The sequence below is a fragment of the Sus scrofa genome, chromosome 15, assembly GCF_000003025.6.
Source record: "Sus scrofa isolate TJ Tabasco breed Duroc chromosome 15, Sscrofa11.1, whole genome shotgun sequence".
Taxonomy (NCBI): domain Eukaryota; kingdom Metazoa; phylum Chordata; class Mammalia; order Artiodactyla; family Suidae; genus Sus; species Sus scrofa.
The window spans coordinates 66,382,409-66,405,709 of record NC_010457.5 but is presented as its reverse complement, the minus strand read 5'-3'; the positions used below and the strand labels follow the sequence as shown (position 1 = coordinate 66,405,709).

Sequence of the window (23,301 nt, the reverse complement as noted above, 5' to 3'; positions counted from 1 at the left end):
TATTTGATTATTTTAAAAAATAATACATTTATAGAATTGCAGTTACAAAATAAAGAATCTTAGAAATGAAATGTACAGCATGAGGAATATAATCAATAAAGTGTAATATCTTTATATGGTGACAGATGGAAACTAGACTTATTATTTTGTAATGTATAGAAATACTGAAAAAAAAAAAAAAAAAAAAAGGAGTTCCCGTCGTGGCACAGTGGTTAACGAATCCGACTAGGAACCATGAGGTTGTGGGTTCGGTCCCTGCCCTTGCTCAGTGGGTTAAAGATCCGGCGTTGCCGTGAGCTGTGGTGTAGGTTGCAGACGTGGCTCGGATCCCACGTTGCTGTGGCTCTGGCATAGGCCGGAGGCTACAGCTCCCATCTGACCCCTAGCCTGGGAACCTCCATATGCCGCAGGAGCGGACCAAGAAATAGCAAAAAGACAAAAAAAAAAAAAAAAAAGAAAGAAATATTGAATCACTTGTTGCACATCTAGAATTCACATAGTGTTGTAGGTCAATTACACATCAACTAAAAATTTTTTATTCAAAAAATGAAAAAATAAGTCATTGAAAAGCCCTCAAAATACATTTCAATATTAAATATTTTAGAATTCTTTGAGTGAGGTTATCATTTAAATAATACATCTTTTAGAATTCTTTGAGACTGAGGTTATCAGGTATAAATTTTTAAAAGCGACCTTTTCCTATAAACTCAATCTGTGTATTTTTGTAAATACATTTTTTGTACTTAGTGAAATGAGACTTGTTGGTGAAGAGAAGACATTTTATAGAGAAAGTTGTCAGCTATGGAGCTTGCCATCAGACAGCAATGTAAGCTTATTAGTAACTGTTTGATGACCCCAAACCTCCCATTTAAGCATTAGTTCTGTGTAGCCATCAGTACCAACTATGCCTTTCCATATCGAATGCTGATAAAGAGAAAGAAAAATTCTTTAGGAACATGGATATAGTCATAACAACAGTACTGTTATCTAAGGAGGCGATTGACATCAATGCTAGAATACGAAGAGAAGTTTTTGAGTTATGATTAGAAAACTCATTGAAATTGTCTTGGTGATGATGCTGTTGTGCCAATCTGAAATTACCTTTACCATATGTATCTATCTTAGAAAAATCATATATATACCATAAAGATTCAGTCAACATTAACCTTGCATTTTTTTAGTTGTCCAATATTTTTAAATATCAAATTATTTTTATTAAAAATATGTAGTAATTATGTGAATTGGCTATAGAATTCCATACAAAAATCTTTTTATGGCTAGATTATTTAAATGGTGAAATTTTACTTGTGTTTGATCATAAGTTCATTTATAGATGTTATATCTTTTTTGTTTCTTATATATGTGTACTCAAAGCAAGTGTGAACCTCACAATTTCCTTGCTTAATTGTGGGATTAGTATATGCAAAGTATTAAAATGAGCATAGGACTTCCCGTCGTGGCTCAGTGGTTAACAAATCCGACTAGGAACCATGAGGTTGCGGGTTTGATCCCTGCCCTTGCTCAGCGGGTTAAGGATCCGGCGTTGCCGTGAGCTGTGGTGTAGGTTGCAGACGCGGCTCGGATCCTGCGTTGCTATGGCTCTGGCGTAGGCCGGTGGCTACAGCTCCCATCTGACCCCTAGCCTGGGAACCTCCATATGCCACGGGAGCAGCCCAAGAAATGGCAAAAAGACAAAAATAAATAAATAAATAAATAAAATGAGCATAAGCTATTCTAGATTTTAAAAATTTATTGTTATTACTGACATATAACATTAGTTTCAAGTGTACAACATAATGATTTGATATTTGTACGTATTGTGAAATGAGCACCACAATAAGTTCAGTTAATACCCATCACCACTCAGGTACACATTTTTTTTCTTCTTGATGAGAACTTTTAAGATCTATTCTCCTTTTTTTTTTTTTTTTTTTTTTAGGGCTGTACCTGTGGCTTATGAAAGTTCCCAGGCTAGGGGTTGAATCAGAGCTACAGCTGCCGGCCTACACCACAGCCACAGCAACACAGGATCCAAGCCTCGTCTGCAACCTACACCACGCAGTTCATGGCAACACGAAATCCTTAACCTACTGATTGAGGCCAGGGATTGAACTCGCAAACTCATGGTTCTTATTCATATTCGTTTCCACCGTGCCACAATGGGAACTCCAGGATCTATTCTTTTAGCAACTTTCAAATATACAACAAAGAATTATTAGCAATAGTCATCGTGCTGTATGTACATTGAATTCCATGACTTATTTGTTTTATAACTGGAAGTTTGTACCTTCTAATCCCTTTGATCCATTTCTACTCTAGATTTTTAATATCAACGTTTATAGACTATTAAAATAAGACCAAAGTAAGGTTGTACTCAAAGTAGCTGGGCAAATTAATAAGGAAACTTAGAAAAGGTTAAGTTATTATAAGTGCATCATAGTAAGGCCATTTTCATACCATAGGTCAAACTCTAGCAGAAACTCTAAAATGTATTTGTATCTTTGGGGGCACTCACTGTATTGGGGATTGCCAGGTCAGATTCTTGGATGTTGAAGACCAATAGATCTGTTACTATCTGGATTTAGAACTCAGGCTTACAGTCCACTCAGATATTTTCCTGATTCATTAAGATAATAAGGGCATTTGATGTAAATAAATGTATGAGATAATTTAAGAAGAATAAGAAGTTAATATGTTAATTTTCCTAAGGTGGTGGCAATACATATTTGTAAGAAGCTACTATATTCAAGTAACTATTAATGTTTTTAATGTAAGGAAACTTTGCGTGTCTATTAGAAGAATATTTGGTATATTACATATTAAATTTATTTCATGAATTGATATTTTTAATGATTTTCATATTTTAACTTTTTGAATAACATGTATTTCTAAAATTATTTCATATTTTAAAGAAGTAGTCCTAAAAGTTTAACTTACTTTATTTTATTTATCGTTTTATTTCCCCAATACATTATTTTTTTTCCTACTGTACAGCATGGTGACCCAGTGACACATAAAAGTATACATTCTCTTCTCTCCCCTTATCATGCTCCATCATAAATGACTACACATAGTTCCCAGTGATACATAGCAGGATCTCATTGCTAATCCATTCCAAAGGCAATAGTCTGCATCTGTTAACCCCAAGCTCCCAATCCACCCCACTCCCTCCCCCTCCCCCTTGGTTACAAGTCTATTCTCCAAGTCCATGAGTTTCTTTTCTGTGGAAAGGTTCATTTGTGCTGTATATTAGATTCCAGATATAAGTGATATTTTAAATATGTTCATTCTTTGTTTTAATTCCACTATTTAATACTGAAAATTAACATTCTCATCCCCTCTTATAGATATGGAGTCTGGAGAAAGGTTACCATCCTCAACAACCTCCTCTACTACACCAACTTCATCTTCTATACCTTCTGTGGCTTCATCAGTTTCAAAAGGCGGCCTTTCCACTGGAGCTGCTTCACTTAGCTCTACAATCAACCCATGTGGTGAATACCCTTTATTAACTCAATTTTAGAATGCCATTCATTTCCCAAGTTACATTCACAGTGTTTGATTGAACTCTGAATAAGATGTTTTCATTACCTCTGTTGACCTGTTGAACAATTCCAGTGTTAAACATGTAGTCTCTGCTTTTTCTGGATTTTATCAACGCATTAGGGTAGCACTGGTTATTCCATTTTTTTTATGCTCTCTTTGAGCATTTTAATCTTCTCTTTCATTTTAATGACTTACTTTGACCATTTTAATCAATAAATTAATATATGCAAAATCTTTTAAAATAATAGGCCCATGAGGGAGTGAAGAAATACAAAGGAAGCCTCAGTGATAAGATTTGGTCCCAATGCTCTGGACCCTTTGGATCTAAATTTGCTTCTAGTATTTGAAATGACCTTCACCACACCCTAACTCCCCTAGTTCACAAGATGTATACTAAAGAGAAAACATTTTTAAAGTTTTAAATATTTTACAATATTTTTTTAAAATATTATAAAATATTTGACACATTTCTCTTAAAATGAGCAAGGTTTATGTTGCTAAAAAGAGAACTTTATTTCAGAAGTGAAAATGTCCTCAATTTTGGTTTTATATAGAAGGAAGTTTAAATTATCCCCAAATCACTTTTTGCCCAAACATGTTTGGTAGGATATATCTTTTTTTTTTTTTTTTAAACCAAACTTAATTAACTTATTCCCTTATCACTAGGAAACTTTTTAATCTTAAATATATTTTATCTTATAGATTAATTCATATGTATAAACATTAAAACTAAATGATATTTCACTTTGTCAAAATTAGATTTGTTATTTGGGTAAATGAAATGCATGAATATGGAATGTTTGCTAACAAAATACCCTAGCCCATTGTCAAGTATATATTTGTTGAATCAAATTTTTATTTGTTTCTAATCAATGGAATGACAAGAAGGATGTTATTTTGTCATTTTTTTTTATCAGAACAATTTTCTAACATTTTCTTAGTGATTAAAAGATAACTAAAATAAAAAAGCATTAAATTTAAAAAAGAAGTAAATAAAATCCCTGTTCTCCTTCACCCTGTATAATCTTGGTTAAATTATTTAACAACTTCATCCACACTTTTCCCTGTGTATAAAATGATGGCTATATATATATATATATATATATATATATATATAACATAAAATGATGAATGCCTTTGATGATATGCTGTGTTCAGAAATAGAGAAGCCATGATTGACATTTTACCTTGAGTTACTTTGTCTCAATGATTGCACACACCTGTACTGTTGTAATTATTTTTTCATGCTCTTTATAACTCTTCTCCTTTCCTTTGTTGTCAGCTCCTTTCATTGTGTTCTTTCAATATGCTATCTTTGTATCTCCTACTGAATTAGTCTTTAAAAGATAAAGTGTTTTCTGAGAAATGTCCATTTTTTTATGTTGAAGTTTTCATATCTTGATTACAGAGCCTTGAATTTTCTAGATGCTTACTGTCACCTATTTCTTGCTTAGTTTTCTGAATTAGTGGCATTTCAATTGCTTACACGTCCAATTAGATGTCAGGCACTATTTTTTATTTGTGGTAGTTGGGAGTTACAGAAGGGTGGGGTGTCCTTAATTGCTGAATAACATCAGAAATTTCCTTATCTAGAAAATAATTAGTTTTTATCTTTTATTTACCATTATAAAAGGTTGTAGAGTTTTTATGTAGAGATGCTTACATTGAATGAAACTAGTTTATTTCTATATTCAGAAACATATCACTTATTAATTAACACATTATACTTTTAGTACCTACAGTGTGAGGCTTTTTTTCCCTTTCTAGGAAAATGATTTTTTGTTTTTAACTTTTGCAATGTTGTGGTTTATATTTAAAGTAGAGCCTTACAGGAGTTCCCACTGTGGCTCAGTGGAAACGAATCTGACTAGCATCCATGAGGACACAGGTTGGATCCCTGGTCTCTCTCACTGAGTTAAGGATCCGGCATTGCCGTGAGCAGCTTGAATCTGGTGTTGCTGTTGCTTTTGTGTGGGCTGGCGGCTACAGCTCCAATTCTACCCTAACCTGGGAACCTCCATATGCTGTGGGTGTGGCCCTAAGAAGACAGGTAGATGGATAAGATGGATGGATGGACGGATGGATGGATGGATGGATAGATAGATAAAGTAGAGCCTAACAAAGAATGGAGAATCCTTAGTTGTCCCACGTAATTCAGTTTATCATATGTTCCTGCCCTTCCTTATTTGATTCATTGTTTTTTAGCCTATTCATTGTCTGATAATCCTCTCATTTTAAAAGTAAAATTAGAGAGTGATAATGGGCCTGTCCTCTTTATCTTAAACAATTTGAATCTCCTCAATAGTTTTTTGGTTGGTTGGTTGGTTGGTTGGTGGGTTTGGTGGGCAGGGTGGGGGTGGGGCGGGGGTACTGTTTGCTTCTGCAGCATGTGAAAGTTTCCAGGCCAGGAATTGAACCCGTGCCATAGCAGTGACCCAAACTGCTGCAATGGCAATGCTGGGTCCTTAACCTGCTGCTCCATCGGAAAACTCAGTGTTTTTGAAGTATAAAGACAACAAAACAGAATTTTCGTGTTTAAAATGTCAAAAACTCAACAGTTCTTTAATGGCCCCTTTGAGGAAATTCTGTTGTTTTAAACAGTTATTTTAATTGGCCTTTCTCTGTCATCTTCATTAATGATACGTCCATAGGAATTCCTCTGAGTTATAAAGGAATTTACCTCAAACCTTCTTTCAGACTTTGAATGATTAACTAATTACTTTTGAATCAACACCTTTTCGAGGTCTAGGGTTATACCTACCTACAAGTTAGTCTGTTACTATTATGATGCTAGCAGAAGACATGAAACTCAAGGGTCAGAGATCTTATTGTTGGTCTTATCAGAAAAGTTATGTTTCTTGTCCTTTTATAGTATAGTTTAAAAAAATAACTTACCTACTTCTAAACAATAATTTGGGACAGCTTTCAATACATGTATTGGCAGAATAAAAAAACAATTAAACTATCAAAAGATAGGCTCTAAAATTAAAAAGTGTTAGCTGAAGAAAGTTACAGCTATTGAACAACAAAAAAAAAACTTTAACTAATTAGCTGCTAGGAATAAAAGAAAACATAGTGGGTTAACATGGCCTATGTAACTAGTGCTAATAAACATTAGTTCCTCAGAGAAAAACAAACTTTTTTCTGACCCTGAGTGGTATGAGGAATGTACCACCAGAATCTTTTATATATAAAAAACCATGTGATGTACAATATTCTATATGTTAGTTTCATAGGTATTCAGACACTATTCTTGTACTGTCTCTGAGTGAAAACTGAAAGAATAGTATTCAATTCATAATTGCACAATTACACTTTACAGAGTGGATTGTTTGAGATTTAGGTCATTTGATGTAATACAAACAAAGCATAGAATTTTGAAAAATTTCAGTAAGTAAATAAGTAAACTGTCATAGACCAGTGATATTCAGTCCATTCTCAAGATAGAACCTTTTAAACAAAAGCTTGTAAAATGTTGAATGTATAAAATATATAAACTGTTTAAAACTTCTCTGCCTAAAGCTGGAGTATGCTTACTTTTGTCTTAAAGTTAGAGATTGAATTACATGTGTATCTTAATTGCAGGCCTGTCTCTGTAGAAGTGTGCCAAATCATGGTCTCTTGAGGTCCCTGAAGGTTGATCTGTAAGGCCTCTACCTAGGGTATGTGTCAGTTAATGAGAATGGTTAACTGCAAATGGGAACACATGGCGGATAAACATACCAGTCCTTAAACAGGCCGTCTCGAGGTGGATAGTGCCATCACAGGCCTGGGCTCCTAATTTTATACCCCTCTCCTCAGGTATGAGACTTTCATGCTCACGTGTATATCCCATGGCTTTTAGAAGGCTGATTGACCCACAGCACTGTTTTCCAGGAAGGAAGAAGGTGAAGTGAGAGAGGGCAAAACTTGTATGCCAGCTCACTTTGAATCCTTTTAAAAAACTTTCCCAGAAGCCCTATCCAGAGATTTCCACTTAATGTCTCTTGTCAGAACTATGTGAATAGTAATCTTAACTTCAGGGAAGGCCAGGAAAATTAGTTTTTAGCTGAGCATATTGCCATCATGAAGAAAATAGAGGTTATTAGTAAGGACTAAGGAGAGAATGGATAGCCAATATCTGCTATGGCTAAGTGGAACAGAGGGACAGGAGGTCAAGCTGGGGAGTGGGCCAAGGTCAGATCATGTAGAACTTCATGTGCCAGGCTTAGGGTTTAGACAGAATGATGCATTGATTAAAAGCAAGGACTTTGCAATTGAAAGACTCTAAAATTGAATCTTGGCTTGTCTGCTCATTAACTCTGTGAATTTAGGTAAATTACTTACTCCTTTCTAAGCTTTGGTTGCCTCATTTACAAAATCAATATAACAATACCCATTTTACAGCATTATAGGGATACATAACATATAGTAGATTGTAACCGTATAGTAGATTGTAGTAAATTGTAACCATTATTTATATCCATATTTGATCCAATGGAAAGGTTTTTTTAAATGATTTGAAAATGATAGCTCTAGCAGCATGTAGAACATCAGTTTGCAACAAGGGTGGGACAAGGGGCAAAGAATACCTTTAGAAGGTACTTATATTTATCTGGGTGAGAAAGGTAAGGACCAAAATTAAGGAGATATTGGAGATGGAGAGAGAGACAAGGTTCCAGAGAGATTTGGGGAGTAATTTCTTGTAGAATAGAATGACTGCATTTGGACAAAATGATATTTAAAGAGAGAGAGAGAGAAGCCCTGACATGGCTAACTGGGAGAGGGATGAAGTCATGGGAAATGTGGAGGAGGAATATATTTTAAAGGATTATGTTTGTTCATGTTGCATTTGAATGGAATATACATCTACGTATATTATCCACACTACTCTTGGTAAATATTTGTGTTGTTTCCAACTTTTGCCAATTACAAACAATGTTATAACTGTCATTATACATGGATCCTAATACATATGCATACGCATACCTTTTTGAAGAAGTCTTCAATCTTACTAGTAGTACCCATTTATTTTCTCATCAGCTGTGTATCACAGCTCCTGCTGCATAATCATCGGTATTGACACTAGTTATTGTCAGATTTTCTTTATTTTTGTCAATGATGAGTATGACATAGTGTTTATTAAGGTGCCTTTTAATAGGTTTTTAACCCTTTTGGGTTTCCTCTTTCTGAAGTAATTGTTTAAGATTTTGGCGCACATTTCTGTGGGGTTGTGTATCTATTTCTTATAGATGAGTGTGGTTTTTTTGGATGCTGGTCTTTTTTTCAGTTACCTTTGTGGGAGATAGCTTTTCCCACATGGTGTGTCTTTTTTAATTCTCCATTGTCTCTTAATGGAAAGTATTTCCAATTTTAATTTGGTCAGATTTATCAATATTTTTATTGTCTTGTCTAAGAAAGTCTCCTCTACCTTCAAGGTTATGAACATATATTTTTAAGATTTCACTTACCTCTCATTTACTGTTACTTTGAAAAGTATATGGTTATCAGATATCAGACCAGTTGTAACAGTCTGAATTGGCTTTTTGATTTTGGAACTACCACCAGTTGGAGTAGTTGGTTGATATATCAGTGATGTCAGCTGGAGATAACATAAACCACTAATGATATCTTAAGCAGAAAGATTTAATACGAAGAGTTAGGTACTTATAAAATTATTGAGAAGCTGGCCCCTGACCCCCATGAATGATTTCAGAGCATCACTGTTGAAATGACCTGCTTCCACCTCTAGTTCAGCCAGGACACCATCGTTCTAACTGATGGCTCCATGGATCATACCCCCTCAGCTGCATTCCAGTGATCAGGAACCACTGACATAACTGGCTCTAGGGCTGTTCTGTGCTGCCTGATGGATCTGCACCAGCAAAAAGAATACCTCGTGTGCTACCACTCTGCCAGCTTAACTCAGTTAATCTGTGAGTGCCAAATACATCTCATTGGCAGAATCTAAATTATATTCAGAATCCTGGCTATAGGAGAGACCAGTAAATGTACTCATTAGCTTTCCCAGCTTCTACATAACAGGAAAGTACACTAAAAGGAGGTTGGAAGAAATGTTAAATGTGCTAATTATCTATCCATTTAAGCTCATCTGATGATAGCCCCCCACCCCCCTGCCATATCGCCCCACCTTGTATTGTAATAAACCTCTGACACCTATACATGAGATTTATTCCAATTTCAATGATTCTTCTAAAAAATAGTATTTCATTAGTGCATCTTATAGCTCATGTATACTTACTACAAAGCTCTTTTTATATACTCTTTTTATGTAATAATATGCATTAAACCAAATAAAATAAATGCTTAACTCAATGTTATGGCTCTTAACTGTCACAATAGCAGATATCTACCATTTCCTTTTTAAAGATTATTTAAAAGACTTTTAAGGACTCTATTCCTTCTATACAGTATCATTAACTTTTCTCTATTGGATCATGTCCATTAGTATAAAAGCATGCTCTTATTATCTCCTATCTTAGAAAATAATACATACCAGAAACCCTTTCTTCTTTCTTCCCTAACACACTCTGGCTATTAAAATACTCTGTTTTCTGCCTTACTTTGTAACCAGATTTTTCAAAAGATGTAGCTATATGTGCTTTCTCCTTTTCCTTGTCTTTCATGTATATCTCAGCCCACACCCGTGACTCTTTCATGTCCTCATCTCATAGAGCCTCTCAGAGGAATTGACCCAATTGACCGGTTTTCCTTCTTGAAAACCTTTTAAGGAAGAGTTTGTGTCAAATTGATATAATTTCTAACCTAAAAATTTGGTAGAATCCACTACTGAAGTCATCTGGACTTGGAAGGTTGTTGGAGTATTGTTTTTTTTAAATGGTGTTGTTGGAAGATATTAAATCATGAATTCAACTTTTAAAATATAAATATACAATTATTCAGGTTAGCTTTGTCTCTGTGATGAGTTTGGTAGTTATGTCTTTGAAGGCATTTGTCCATTTCATACAAGTCACTGAATTTATAAGTACAAAGTTTTTCCAAATAGTATCCTATCTGATGAATGTGTAGAATTTGTAGTGATATCTTCTCTTTCATTATTGGTATTAATAATTTGTGCCTTTTCCCTTTTAACTTTGTGACTAGAGCTTGCTTTATCAATTTTATTAATCTTTCTGACAAACTAGCTTTGAGCTTCATAAATTTTTTTTCAATATTCTGTTTTCTGTTTCATTGATTTCTACCCTTTATTATTTCCTTCTCTTTTTCCATGGGTATGATTTCCTCTTCTTTTTTCCTGATTTCTTAAAAGGGAAGCTTAGATCATTTATGTTAGACCTTTCTCCTTTTGTTATGTATACATTTAATGCTATAAATTTCCCTTTTAAATACCACTTTAGCTGCATCTCACAAATTTTGATATGTTTACATTTCATTATCATTCTGGTAAAATAATTCCTATTTTTCTTTGTGGATTCTTCTTTCACTGATGGGTTATTTAAAAATCAGTAATTTAACAGGTTTTTGAATTGATGTCCATTTTAGTTTTATCATGATCAGAAAATATACTAATGATAATCTGTGCTTTGTTTTTTGGCTTCCCAGTGCTGCTTTTTCAGACTGACCACCTGTGGGTCTCCTCTGTGCCTATAAAAATTGTTGGGTCAGCCAAGTACATGGCAGAGATGAGAGTCTCTTTCTCTCTGTAGTTTCCTTGCTTCAGAGATTACCCCCTGATTTCCAGTGGCTCTGTCAGCTTTGGACTCTGTTCTCTGACACTTCAAGCTTTCTGCTGCCTAAGCTAATCATGGTGAAGATATGCACTCAATTAAGAAATACATCAAACTGAATAAATCTGCTCTATGTACTTTCTCTGCTAGCTGTTTTACTGTGCCCCTGGAGTACTTCCCCATTCATGCACAGTGTACTCGTAGCTTGGCATTTGGAAAGTTTAAGTTCAGATTTGGGTCTCTTTCTGTGGCTTGATCAGTGCCAAGATTTCCCCTTTAAATATCCTTATTTCCTGGTATTTTCTTAGCCCTGGATCTGACCTCTGGCACCTTTTGTTGATAAGCCTTCTATTTCATCTTCCTCTCTCTTCTGTAGTTAGTATACCTGTGAGGTTTAGACATTTTCAGACCAGAAAGCCACAAAGTCACACTTGCTACCCCTTCTTGTTAACTTTTTTCTAGATGAAAACTTTCCCCTGACTTTTCTCTGCTTTCAGATTCTTCCCAATATCTTTAGTTTTATTGTTATTTAAAATCCAGTTTTTATAATTATTTACTGTGGAAGATTCTTGTCACTATTTAACTACTACTTCACCATTACCTGAAGTTGTCCTCCCTCAAAATACCCCACTTTCTTTCTTAAAAAATTTTCATGCTTCTGGGGATAGCATGTGACATAATCTAGTCAATCCAAACATCCTATTTCCCACACAGTGATGGTTATGTGATTGGTTAAGGAAGGCACATGATGCAAGTAAGACTAATGAAAGTCAAAGAGATTCCATTCTGGGATTTTTTATAAGAAATGGTGAGAAAGGATCTTCTTTTGTCTTACAAAACTGAAGTGAAGGACCTATCTGAGGAAGTAGAGCCAAAAGAGAAAAGAGAAATTAGATCCTAATAAACTTCCAACCAGTCTTCTTTATCTAAAGTGCACATTTTCTCTTTTTATATATTACTCAATGAATTTTACTACATTTATAGTTGTACAGTGATCACCACAACCAAAGTTTATAGCATTTCTATCCCAAACCCTCAGTGCATCCCCCTAACCCCCAATCTGTCTCATTTGAAAACCATAAGCTTTTTAAAGTCTGTAACTCAGTATCTGTTCTGCGTAGAAATTCACTGTGTCTTTTTTTAGATTCCACATGAAAGTGATAGCATGTGATATTGATGTCTCATTGTCTGACTGACTTCACTTAGCATGATCATTTCTAGGTCCATCCATGTTGCTGAAAATGCCATTATTTCTTTCCTTTTAATAGCTGGGTAATATTCCATTGTGTATATGTACCACAATTCTTTTTTTTTTTTTTTTTTTTTGTCTTTTTGCTATTTCTTGGGCTGCTCCTGTGCATATGGAGGTTCCCAGGCTATTGGTCCAATCGGAGCTGTAGCCACCGGCCTACGCCAGGGCCACAGCAACGCAGGATCCGAGCTGTGTCTGCAACCTACACCACAGCTCACGGCAACACCGGATCCTTAACCCACTGAGCAAGGGCAGGGACCGAACCCGCAACCTCATGGTTCCTAGTCGGATTCGTTAACCACTGTGCCACGACGGGAACTTCTGTACCACAATTCTTTATGCACTTTTCTGTCGATGGACATTTAGGTTGTTGCCACGTCTTGGATATTGTATACAGTACTTCAATAAACATTGGAGTACATGTGTCTTTTCAAGTCTTTGTTTTCTCTGGATAGGTGCCCAGGAGTGGGGAATTGCTAGATCAAACGGTAACTCTGTTTGTAGTTTTCTGAGGAATCTCCATGCTCTTTTCCACACTGGTTGCACCAAATGACATCTCCACCAACAGTGTAATGGGGTTCCCTTTTCTCAGCACCCTCGCCAGCACCTATTGTTTGTAGACTTTTTGACGATGGCCCTTCTGGCTGGTGTAAGGTCGTGTACCTCATAGTGGTTTTGATTTGCATTTCTCTGATAATGAGTGATGTTGAACATCTTTTCATGTGCTTTTTGGCTATCCATATGTCTTCTTTGGAGAATTGTCTGTTTAGATCTTCTGCCCATTTTTTGATGGGGTTGTTTGTTTTTTTGGTGTTGAGCTGCAGAAGGTGTTTATAAATTTTGGAGCTTAATCCCTCGTCAGTCGCGTCATTTGCAAATATTTTTTCTCACTCTGTGGGTTGTCTTTTTGTTTTGGTTAGGGTTTCCTTTTCTGTGCAGAAACTTTGAAGTTTGATTAGGTCCCATTTGTTTATTTTTGTTTTTACTGTCATTACTCTAGGAGGTGGATCTGAGAAGATGTTGCTGTGGTTTATGTCAGAGAGTGTTTGGCCTATGTTTTCCTCTAAGAGTTTTATAGTATATGTTCTTATATCTAGGTCTTTAATCCATTTGGAGTTTATTTTTATGTATGGTGTTAGGGAGTGTTCTAATTTCATTCTTTTCCATGTGGCTGTCCAGTTTTCCCAGCACCACTTATTGAAGGGGCTGTCTTCTCCATTGTATATTCTTGCCTCCTTTGTCATAGATTAGTTGGCTGTAGGTGCGTGGGTTTAATTCTGGGCTTTCTATCCTGTTCCACTGATCTATATTTCTGTTTTTGTGCCAGTACCATACAGTTTTGATTACTGTACCTTTGTAGTATAGTCTGAAGTCTGGGAGCCTGATTCCTCTAGCTCCATTTTTCTTTTTCAGGATATCTTTGCCTATTCTGGATCTTTTGTGCTTCCAAACAAACCTTAAAATATTTTGTTCTGGTTCTGTGAAAAATGTCCTTGGTAATTTGATAGGGATTGCATTGAATCTGTAGATTGCCTTTGTTAGTATAGTCATTTTGATAATATTGATTCTTCCATTCTAAGAGCATGGTATGTCTTTCCATGGTGTTATCTTTGATTTCTTTCATCAGCATCTTACAGTTTTCAGAGTACAGATCTTTTGTCTCTTTAAGTAACTTTATTCCTAAGTATTTTATTCTTTTTGATGCAATGGTAAATGGGATTATTTCTCTAATTCTGCTTTCTGATCTTTCGTTGTTAGTATATAGAAATGCAGTCAATTTCTCTGTATTAATTTTGTATTCTGTAACTTTGCCAAATTCTTTGATGAGCTCTAACAGTTTTCTGGTAGAGTATTTAGGATTCTCTAGTTATAGTATCATGTCATCTGCAAGTTATGATATTTTTACTTCTTTCTTTCCAATTTGGATTCCTTTTATTTCTTCTACTTCTCTGCCATGGCTAGGTCTTCCAAAACTTTGTTGAATAGTAGTGGTGAGAGCAGGCATCCTTGTCTTTTTCCTGAACTCAGCAAGAATTCTTTCAGGTTTTCACATTGAGAATGATGTCGGCTCTGGGTTTGTCATATATGGCCTTTATTATGGTGAGGTAAGTTCCCTTTATGCCCACTTTCTGAAGGTTTTTTTATCAGAAATGTGTGTTGGATTTTTTTTTTTTTTGTCTTTTGTCTTTTGTTGTTGTTGTTGTTGTTGTTGCTATTTCTTGGGCCGCTCCTGCGGCATATGGAGGTTCCCAGGCTAGGGGTCGAATCGGAGCTGTAGCCACCGGCCTATGCCAGAGCCACAGCAACGCGGGATCCGAGCCGCGTCCGCAACCTACACCACAGCTCACGGCAACGCCGGATCGTTAACCCACTGAGCAAGGGCAGGGACCGAACCCACAACCTCATGGTTCCTAGTTGGATTTGTTAACCACTGTGCCACGACAGGAACTCCAGAAATGTGTGTTGGATTTTGTTAAAGACTTTTTCTGCATCTATTGGGAGGATCATATGGCTTTTATTCTTCAGTTTGTTAATGTGGAGTATCACACTGATTGATTGTCAGATATTAAAGAATCCTTGTCATCCCTGAGATAAATCCCATTTAATCGTGATGTATAATCCTTTTAATGTATTGCTTTATTACTTATATTTGCTAAGCAATATAAGCAAATATATTGTTTGCTAATATGTTGTTGAGGATTTTTGCATCTATGTTCATCAAATTGGCCTATAATTTTCTTTTTTTGTGGTATCTTTGCCTGGTTTTGATATCAGGGTGATGGTGGCCTCGTAGAATGAGTTTGGGGGTGTTCTTTCCTCTGAAATTTTTTGGAATAGTTTCAGAAGGCTGTGTTAGCTCTTCTCTAAATGTTTGATAGAATTCGCCTGTGAGGCCATCTGGTCCTGGACTTTTGTTTTTTGGAAGTTTTTAATCACAGTTTCAATTTCAGTACTTGTGATTGGTCCATTCATCTTTTCTATTTCATCTTTGTTTAGTCTTCGAAGATTGTACTTTTCCAAGAATTTGTCCATTTCTTCTAGGTTTTCCATTTTATTGGCATATAGTTGCATGTAGTAGTTTCTTATGATCCTTTGTATTTCTGTGATGTCGTAAGTTTTCATTTTCATTTCTAATTTTATTGATTGATTCCTCTCTTTTTTTCTTCATAAGTCTGCCTAAGGGTTTATCAATTTTGTTGATCTTTTCAAAGAACCAGCTTTTAGTTTTATTGCCCTTTTCTGTGATTTTCTTCATTTCTATTTCATTTATTTCTGTTCTGATCTTTATGATTTCTTTCCCTCTGCTAACCTTAGGTCTTGTCTGTTCTCTCTCTAGCTGCTTTAGATGTAAAGTTAGGTTGTTTATTTGAGCTTTTCCTTGTTTCCTGAGGTGGACTTGTATTGCTATAAACTTCCCTCTTAGAATGGCTTTTGGTGCATCCCATAGGTTTTGGAGTGTTGTGTCTTTGTTGTCATTTGCTTCTAAGTATTTTTTAATTTCCTCTTTGACTTCTTCAGTGGTCCTTATGTTGCTTAGTCTCCATGTGTTTGTGTTTTCTGCAGTTTTTTCCTTGTTGTTGATTTCCAGTCATATAGCATTGAACCCAAGTCCTCATGGATACTAGTTGGGTTCGTTAATTGCTGAGCCACAAGGGGAACTCCCTGGCTCACTTTTTTTTTTTTTTTTGGCTTTTTAGGGCCGCACCCAGGGCATATGGAGGTTCCCAGGCTAGGGGTCAAATCTGAGCTGTAGCTTCCAGCCTACACCACAGCCAGAGCAACACAGGATCCAAGCTATGTCTCGGATCTCTTGGAAGAGATGCTAGGTATGATTTCAATTTTCTTAAAGTTACCAAGGCTTGATTTGTAGCCCAGGTGGTGATCAGTCTTAGAGAATGTCCCATGTGCACTTGAGAAGAATGTGCATTCTGTTGCTTTTGGATGGAATGTCCTATAAATATCTGTTAAGTCCATCTGGTCCAATGCTTCATTCAGGGCCTGTGTTCCCTTATTGATTTTCTGTCTGGATGATCTGTCCATTGCTGTAAATGGGGTGTTAAATTCCCCCACTATGATTGTGTTATTGTCAATTTCTCCTTTTAAGGTTATTAGGAGTTGCCTTATATATTCTGGTGATCCTATGTTGGGTGCACAGTTATTTAAAATTGTTATATCTTCTTCTTGGATTGATCCTTAGATCATTATGTAATATCCATTTACATTTAAGGTAATTATTGATATGTATGTTCTTATTGCCCTTTTATTAATCATTTTGGATTTGGTTTTGTTGTTCTTTTTTCTTCCCTTCTTCTCTTGTTCTCTCCTCTTGTGGTTTGATGACTATCCTTAGTGTTGTATTTGAGTTGACTTATTTGTTTGCGTATCAATTGTAGATTTTTGGTTTGCAGTTATTCTGAAGTTTTGATATAAGAGTCTATATATTTATACCAGATCATTTTAAATTGTTGATTTCTTAATTGCAAGTGCATTGCCAGTGTCCCACATTTGTACCTTCCTCTTCTCACGATTTCTGATTTGGGTAGCATATTTGTGTGTGGATGATTCCTAGCTTTACTGTATATATGCCTTTACTGGTGAGCCTTGTCATTTGTGGTATTTTTGTTTCTGGTTGCAGAGTTTTCTTTTCTGCCTAGAGAGGTTCCTTTAGTATTTGCTGTAAAGGTGGTTTAGTGTTGCTGAATTCTCTTAGCTTTTGCTTATCCGTAAAGCTTTTGATTTTTTCTTCAAATCTGAATGAGAGCCTTGCTGTTAAAGTAATCTTGGCTGGAGGTTTTTTCCTTTCATCATGTTAAGTGTATCATGCCACTCCCTTCTGGCCTGCAGAGTTTCTGCTGAAAAATCTGCCAATCACCTTATCTGGGCTCCCATGTATGTTATTTGTTTCTTTTCCCTAGCTGCTTTCAAGATTTTCTCTTTGTCTTTAATTTTGGGCAGTTTGGTTAATATGTGTCTCGGTGTATTCCTCTTTTGGTTTATTTTATATGGTACTCATTGGGCTTCCTGGATTTGAGTGAGTGGTTCCTTTCCCATGTTAGGGAAGTTTTTGGCTATTATCTCTTCGAATATTTTTTTCTGTCCCTTTCTCTCTTTCTTCTTCTGGCATGCCTGTAACATGGATGTTGGTGCATTTAGCGTTCTCCCAGAGTTCTCTGAGACTCTCTTTATTTCTTATCAATCTTTTTTCTCTTTTTTTTCCTGCATCCGTGATTTCCGCTAGTCTGTCCTCCACCTCGCTTATTCATTCTTCTGCCTTCTGTATTCTGCTGTTGGCTGCTTCTAATGAATTTTTTATTTCAGTTATTGTATTTTGCATCTCTGCTTGCTTACGTTTTAAATCTTGTGTTTCTTTGCTCAGTGCTTCCTGTGAATTATCCATCTTTGCCTCCAGTTTATTTCCAATGTCTTGCATCATTTTCAGCATCAACAGTCTACATCATTTAGCTGTTTTTCTGGTTTTTTTTCTGTCTCCATTATCTGAGTTATAGTTCTCTACCTTTTCATTTTTATGGGTTTTTGGCATGGTGCGCCTTTTGCAGACAATAGTTGTCGCCTCTCTTACTTCTGGTGTCTGCCCCCCTTGTGGCTAAAGTTGGTAGGGGGCTTGCTGTAGACTTCCTGATGGGAGGGACTAAAGCCTGCCCCCTGGTAGGTGGGGCTAATTCCTTTCCCTCTGGTGTATGGGGCTTTGTCTCTGGGTGAGATTAGAGGCAGCTGTGTGCCTGGAGGTTCTTTAGGCAGCCTGTTTACTGATGGGTGGTGCTGTGATCCCACCTGGATTATTGTTTGCCCTGGGGCTTCTCGTGCTGATGGGTGGGGCCAGATTTTCCCAAAATGGCCACATCCAGAGAAATGCATACTGATGAGTATTCCTGAGAATTTTACCTCCAATGCCCTCCCCCCATAACGAGCCACAGTCATCCCCTGTTTTCCCAGGAGATCCTCCAAGAACTGCAGTCAGGTCCAACACATATTCTTATGGAGCCTACACTTTGCCCTAGGACCCAGTGCACATTAAAGCCTGTGTGCGCCTTTCAAGAATGGGGTCTCCATTTCTCCCAGTCCCATGGAACTCCTGCACACAAGCCCCACTGGCCTTCAGTGCCAGACTTCCAGGGGCTTTCTCCCAGTGCCAGATCCCCAGGCATGAGGATTTGACATGGAGCTCAGAACTCTCACTGCTGTAGGTGGGTCTCTGTGATACAGTTGCTTTCTAGTCTGTGGGCTTCCCATCTGGCAGGTATGGGGTTGCTTATATTGCATAGTCACCCCTCCTACCTCTTGACATGGCCTCCTCTTTGTCTTTTGGAGTAGGATATCTTTTTGAAAGTTTCCATTCCATTTGGTTGAAGTTGTTCAGCCTTTGGTTGTAGTTTTGTTGTTTTTATGAGAGAAGTTGAGCTCCAGTCCTTCTCTTCCACCATCTTATTCCTTCCCTAAAGTGAACATTTTCAGATGCCTCATGTGAGGCAATACATCTACCATTTCATGTAGCCAGTTTGAGTTGGGTATTTTGTAGTTTTCAATCTAATTGATAAGACCTTCACCATCTAGTCCCAACTCAGGGTCTCAAACATGTTTTCTCTGTCTTAGAAAATCTGCATAAGGCTGATTGTTTCTCCTGCTTTGTTTCAGTTTAAAGTTCTGAGAGATTAATTAGAGAAGTTGCCTCTGTTCATCGTGTCTAGCTAATTGTTTTACTATTATCTATTTTTTCATCTTGTAATTTCCTCCATAGTACTTGTCAGAATTTATATTTATACTCTTGGTGTTGTTTTACTTATCTGTTCCTTTTTCTACATTTAAAGGACAGAGACAGTGTCTGTTTTCTTTCATCGATATGTAGTCAGTCAGTGTCTGGCACAAAATATGTGCTCAAGAAACAACTGGTATAGAAAGGAAGGAAAGGAGAGATGAACTTACAGGAATAGGCCTTGAAAATTAGATGATCTATTTACTCCAATTAACAAGTATTTTAGGGAGTTCTCATTGTGGTACAGTGGTTAACGAATCTAACTTAGGAACCATGAGATTGTGAGTTCGATCCCTGCCCTTGCTCAGTGGGTTAAGGATCCTGCATTGCCGTGAGCTGTGGTGTAGGTTGCAGACTCGGCTCGGATCCCGTGTTGCTGTGGCTCTGGCGTAGGCTGGTGGCTGCAGCTCCGATTCGACCCCTAGCCTGGGAACCTTCATATGCCGCGGGAGTGGCCCAAAGAAATAGCAAAAAGACAAAAAAAAAAAACAAACCAAGTATTTTAGGCTGTATTATGCTATGCTCTGGTAATAACATAGGACCTTAGGGATTTTAGTTGGATATGGGCAATATAAGCCATAGGGAAGGGAATCTTAAAAAATCAGTTGATCTTAATGAATTGGTATTGAATAGATAAAACCATGAAATCTAAAGTTATTAATTAGAACTTCTGATTTAAAAGATAAAACTTAATGTTCAGTAGAGAATCATCAAGAGAATGAAGTAGGCCTGTTTCTGAGGTTCGGGGATAGAGCTAAAATTTCATTTCAGTTTCTTTGAACATTTATATTATAGTAGGGACTATTATAAGAATTTCCTTTTTAATGGAGTTGTCCATATTGTACATGCCTGTAAGTCATAAATAAAGGCCCTGGAATGTTCAACTATCTAGCTTTTTTCCCCCTGCCAGTGAGTTGATTTAATGAAGAATTTGATTGAATGAAGAATCATAAGGCATCAGGTATTTTTGAAATATTATTTTATCTAACCTTTATGAATAGAACTTTGTAGTTTTAATTTAGAATTTTAGCAGTAAATTACTTAAGAAAGGTAATGCCTTCAAATTAAGTACTCTTAAAAATGCATCCAGGAATATGTTTAAAAAATTATTTATTCCTCCCCCCAAAAAATATTTTGGAATCCTAATCTTCTCAGTACCTTAGAATGTGACCTATTTGGGGTCCTTACAAGAGGTAATCAAATTAAAATAAGGTTATTATGATGAGTTCTAAACAAAAACAACTACTGTCCTTATAAAAGAGGATCATTTAGACACAAAGATGTGTACAGAGAGAAGCCCATATGAAAATGTAGAAAAAATGCCTGAGGTTACCTACCAAGTTAGTAAGGAAGCATGGAACAGATCCTTCCTTAGCACCTTCAGAGGGAGCATGGCCCTGCCAACACTTTGATTTCAGATTTATTGCTTTCAGAACTGTGAGATAGTAAATTTCTGTTGTGCTAAGTCACTCAATTTATGACATTTGTTATGGCAGCCCCAGGAAATTAATATATGACTTTCATTTGAAAATTTCTGTTGTTCTAAGTCACTCAGTTTGTGATATTTGTTATGGCAGCCCCAGCAAATTAATATATGACTTTTATTTGAATGTGCCACATTTTTAATGATTAGCTGTACTTTACAGGTTGTATACTCAAGGCTGATTTTGCAATGCTGTAAAATATGTTTATAGTTTAAAAAACTAGAGACAAGAGTTTGAAGACAGGTTGCAAGAAGTTTGTGTAGCAATGAGGGATATGTGTTTTTCAAAGCCAATTTTGGTTTTGTTCATTATGGGAAATCTAAGGCTTTTTTATTTATTGAAATATAAGTGAAATAAAATTTTAGATTTAGATTTTTACAGTTACCTTTTTCTATTTAATTATTAAAATATAGTATATTTTAGGAGTTCCCGTCGTGGCGCAGTGGTTAACGAATCCGACTAGGAACCGTGAGGTTGCGGGTTCGGTCCCTGCCCTTGCTCAGTGGGTTAACGATCCGGCGTTGCCGTGAGCTGTGGTGTAGGTTGCAGACGCGGCTCGGATCCCGCGTTGCTGTGGCTCTGGCGTAGGCCGGTGGCTACAGCTCCGATTCAACCCCTAGCCTGGGAACCTCCATATGCCGCGGGAGCGGCCCAAGAAATAGCAACAACAACAACAACAAAAGACAAAAAGACAAAAGACAAAAAAAAAAAAAAAAAATATAGTATATTTTAATCTATGAACTCTAGATCCTTCTTTTTACAAAAGAGGAAGTATTCTTATCTTTTAAGAGTAGTTATTTGCCTGAGGATTGATACAATTCAGCAGTACAATTTGCTGAACTGAATCAAAAGCTTATTCACCCTGTTCATTATTATATAGAGTAGCAGCTTTTGTTCCCAAAGCTACCTAGACTTTTAATGATTTGTTTTCCAATAAAAATACAGTTTGAAAGGAAAATAGAAATAGAATCCTGGGCGATACTGACTTAACCAAGTGATCAAAGTTAACATCATCAGTAGCAAATAGCAATATCATGGACCTCAAATAAGTCGTGGTAAGAAGGACACTCTGACTCTTCCCAAAAATGTATAACCTCTTCTAATCGTGAGAAAGCTTCAGACAAACGCATATTGAGAGACATTCTACAGACTACCTGACCCTGTCCTCTTAATGTATCAAGGTCATGAAAAATAAGACTGAGAAACTGTCATAAATTGGAGAAAATTAAGGAGACACAGCAACTAAATGCAATATGGGATCCTAGATTGGATATTAGCTCAGAAAAATGACAATAGTGGGAAAATTAATGAGATAGGAATAAATTATTTTAGTTAATTAATGAGGTTTAATTTCTTGGCTTTGAACATTGTTTTTTGTCATATGAGATGTTAGCATAAGGGGAGGTCAGAACTCTTACTTTTTTTTTGTTTGTTTGTTTCTTAGGGCTGCATTCACAGCATATGGAATTTCCCAGGCTAGGCATTGAGTTGGAGCTACAGCTGTTCCACAGCCACAGCAACATGAGATCTGAGCCTGTCTGTGACCTACACCACAGCTTACTCAATGTCATATTCTTAACCACTGAGCAAGGCCAGGGATCGAACCCACATCCTCATGGATCCTAGTTGGGTTCCTTAACTGCTGAGCCATGAAGGGAACTCCTGGAACTCTACTATTTTTGCAACTCTTATGTGTCTATAAAGTAATCTCAAATTAAATACTTAAAAATACTTTATTTCCATACCATGCTTTTTAAATGCTAAAATGTGAAAGTTAACTAGCTGGAAAAGGTTTAAGAATAAATGGATGAAATGTAGATTATTAAGGGAAATATTCTGTCACCATTAACTGTAGAATTCTTTCTGTTCTTTAATCAAAGTTCAAGTTTATAGAATTTGTACATTTTGAGTTTCACAATATTTAAACACTATTAAACATTTTAATATGTGGACCAGTAATTTGAGTATTTCTTTAATTTAGAGTAATTTCACTTTATTATACTCAGTTATGACTAATGTTAAAGTACTCATGTAACTTGTATTTGAATGTGTTATTGTTTTTGATGATTAGCCATACCTTGCAGGTTGTATTCTAGAGGCTGATTTTGCAATGTTGTAAAATGTGCTAACAGTTTAAAGAACTAGAGATAAGAATTTGAAGACATGTTGCAACAAGTTTCTATAGCAATGAAAGACTAAAAGCAGCATATATGGAATTCTATCATAGTAAGCAATCTCCTTGATTTTATAAAAACGATTAGATGCTTTATTGTACTTATTCCTAATAGTCATTTTATTCTGATTTGCTATCTGTGCTTTTCCTGACTGATAGAAGATTTTGTCCCCCGGCAGTTTAGGTTCAAGGCATCAGCACAATATTTATGTTATTACGTTCTGGGGGGGGGGGGACCCTTATTGTGTTGTTGCATAAAGTTCATTATTTGTTAATAAAGACAGTTGCAGTTACCATGCCTTGTTACTGAGACACTGGCATTTTGTGTAACTGCTCTTAATCACTTATGTATAGGTTGGCTGGTAGAATTTGAAAAGCTCTGCTAA

At 36.3% G+C, this 23,301-nt stretch overlaps 1 protein-coding gene across 1 annotated transcript in view; it reads left to right on the top strand.

Moving 5' to 3' along the window:
• BAZ2B (bromodomain adjacent to zinc finger domain 2B) overlaps positions 1-23,301 on the top strand; it is a 156,374-nt gene that overhangs the window by 5,552 nt on the left and 127,521 nt on the right. Inside the window, 1 exon segment of the mRNA XM_021074758.1 lies at positions 3,348-3,494. Coding sequence (XP_020930417.1) covers positions 3,348-3,494 — 147 coding nt within the window.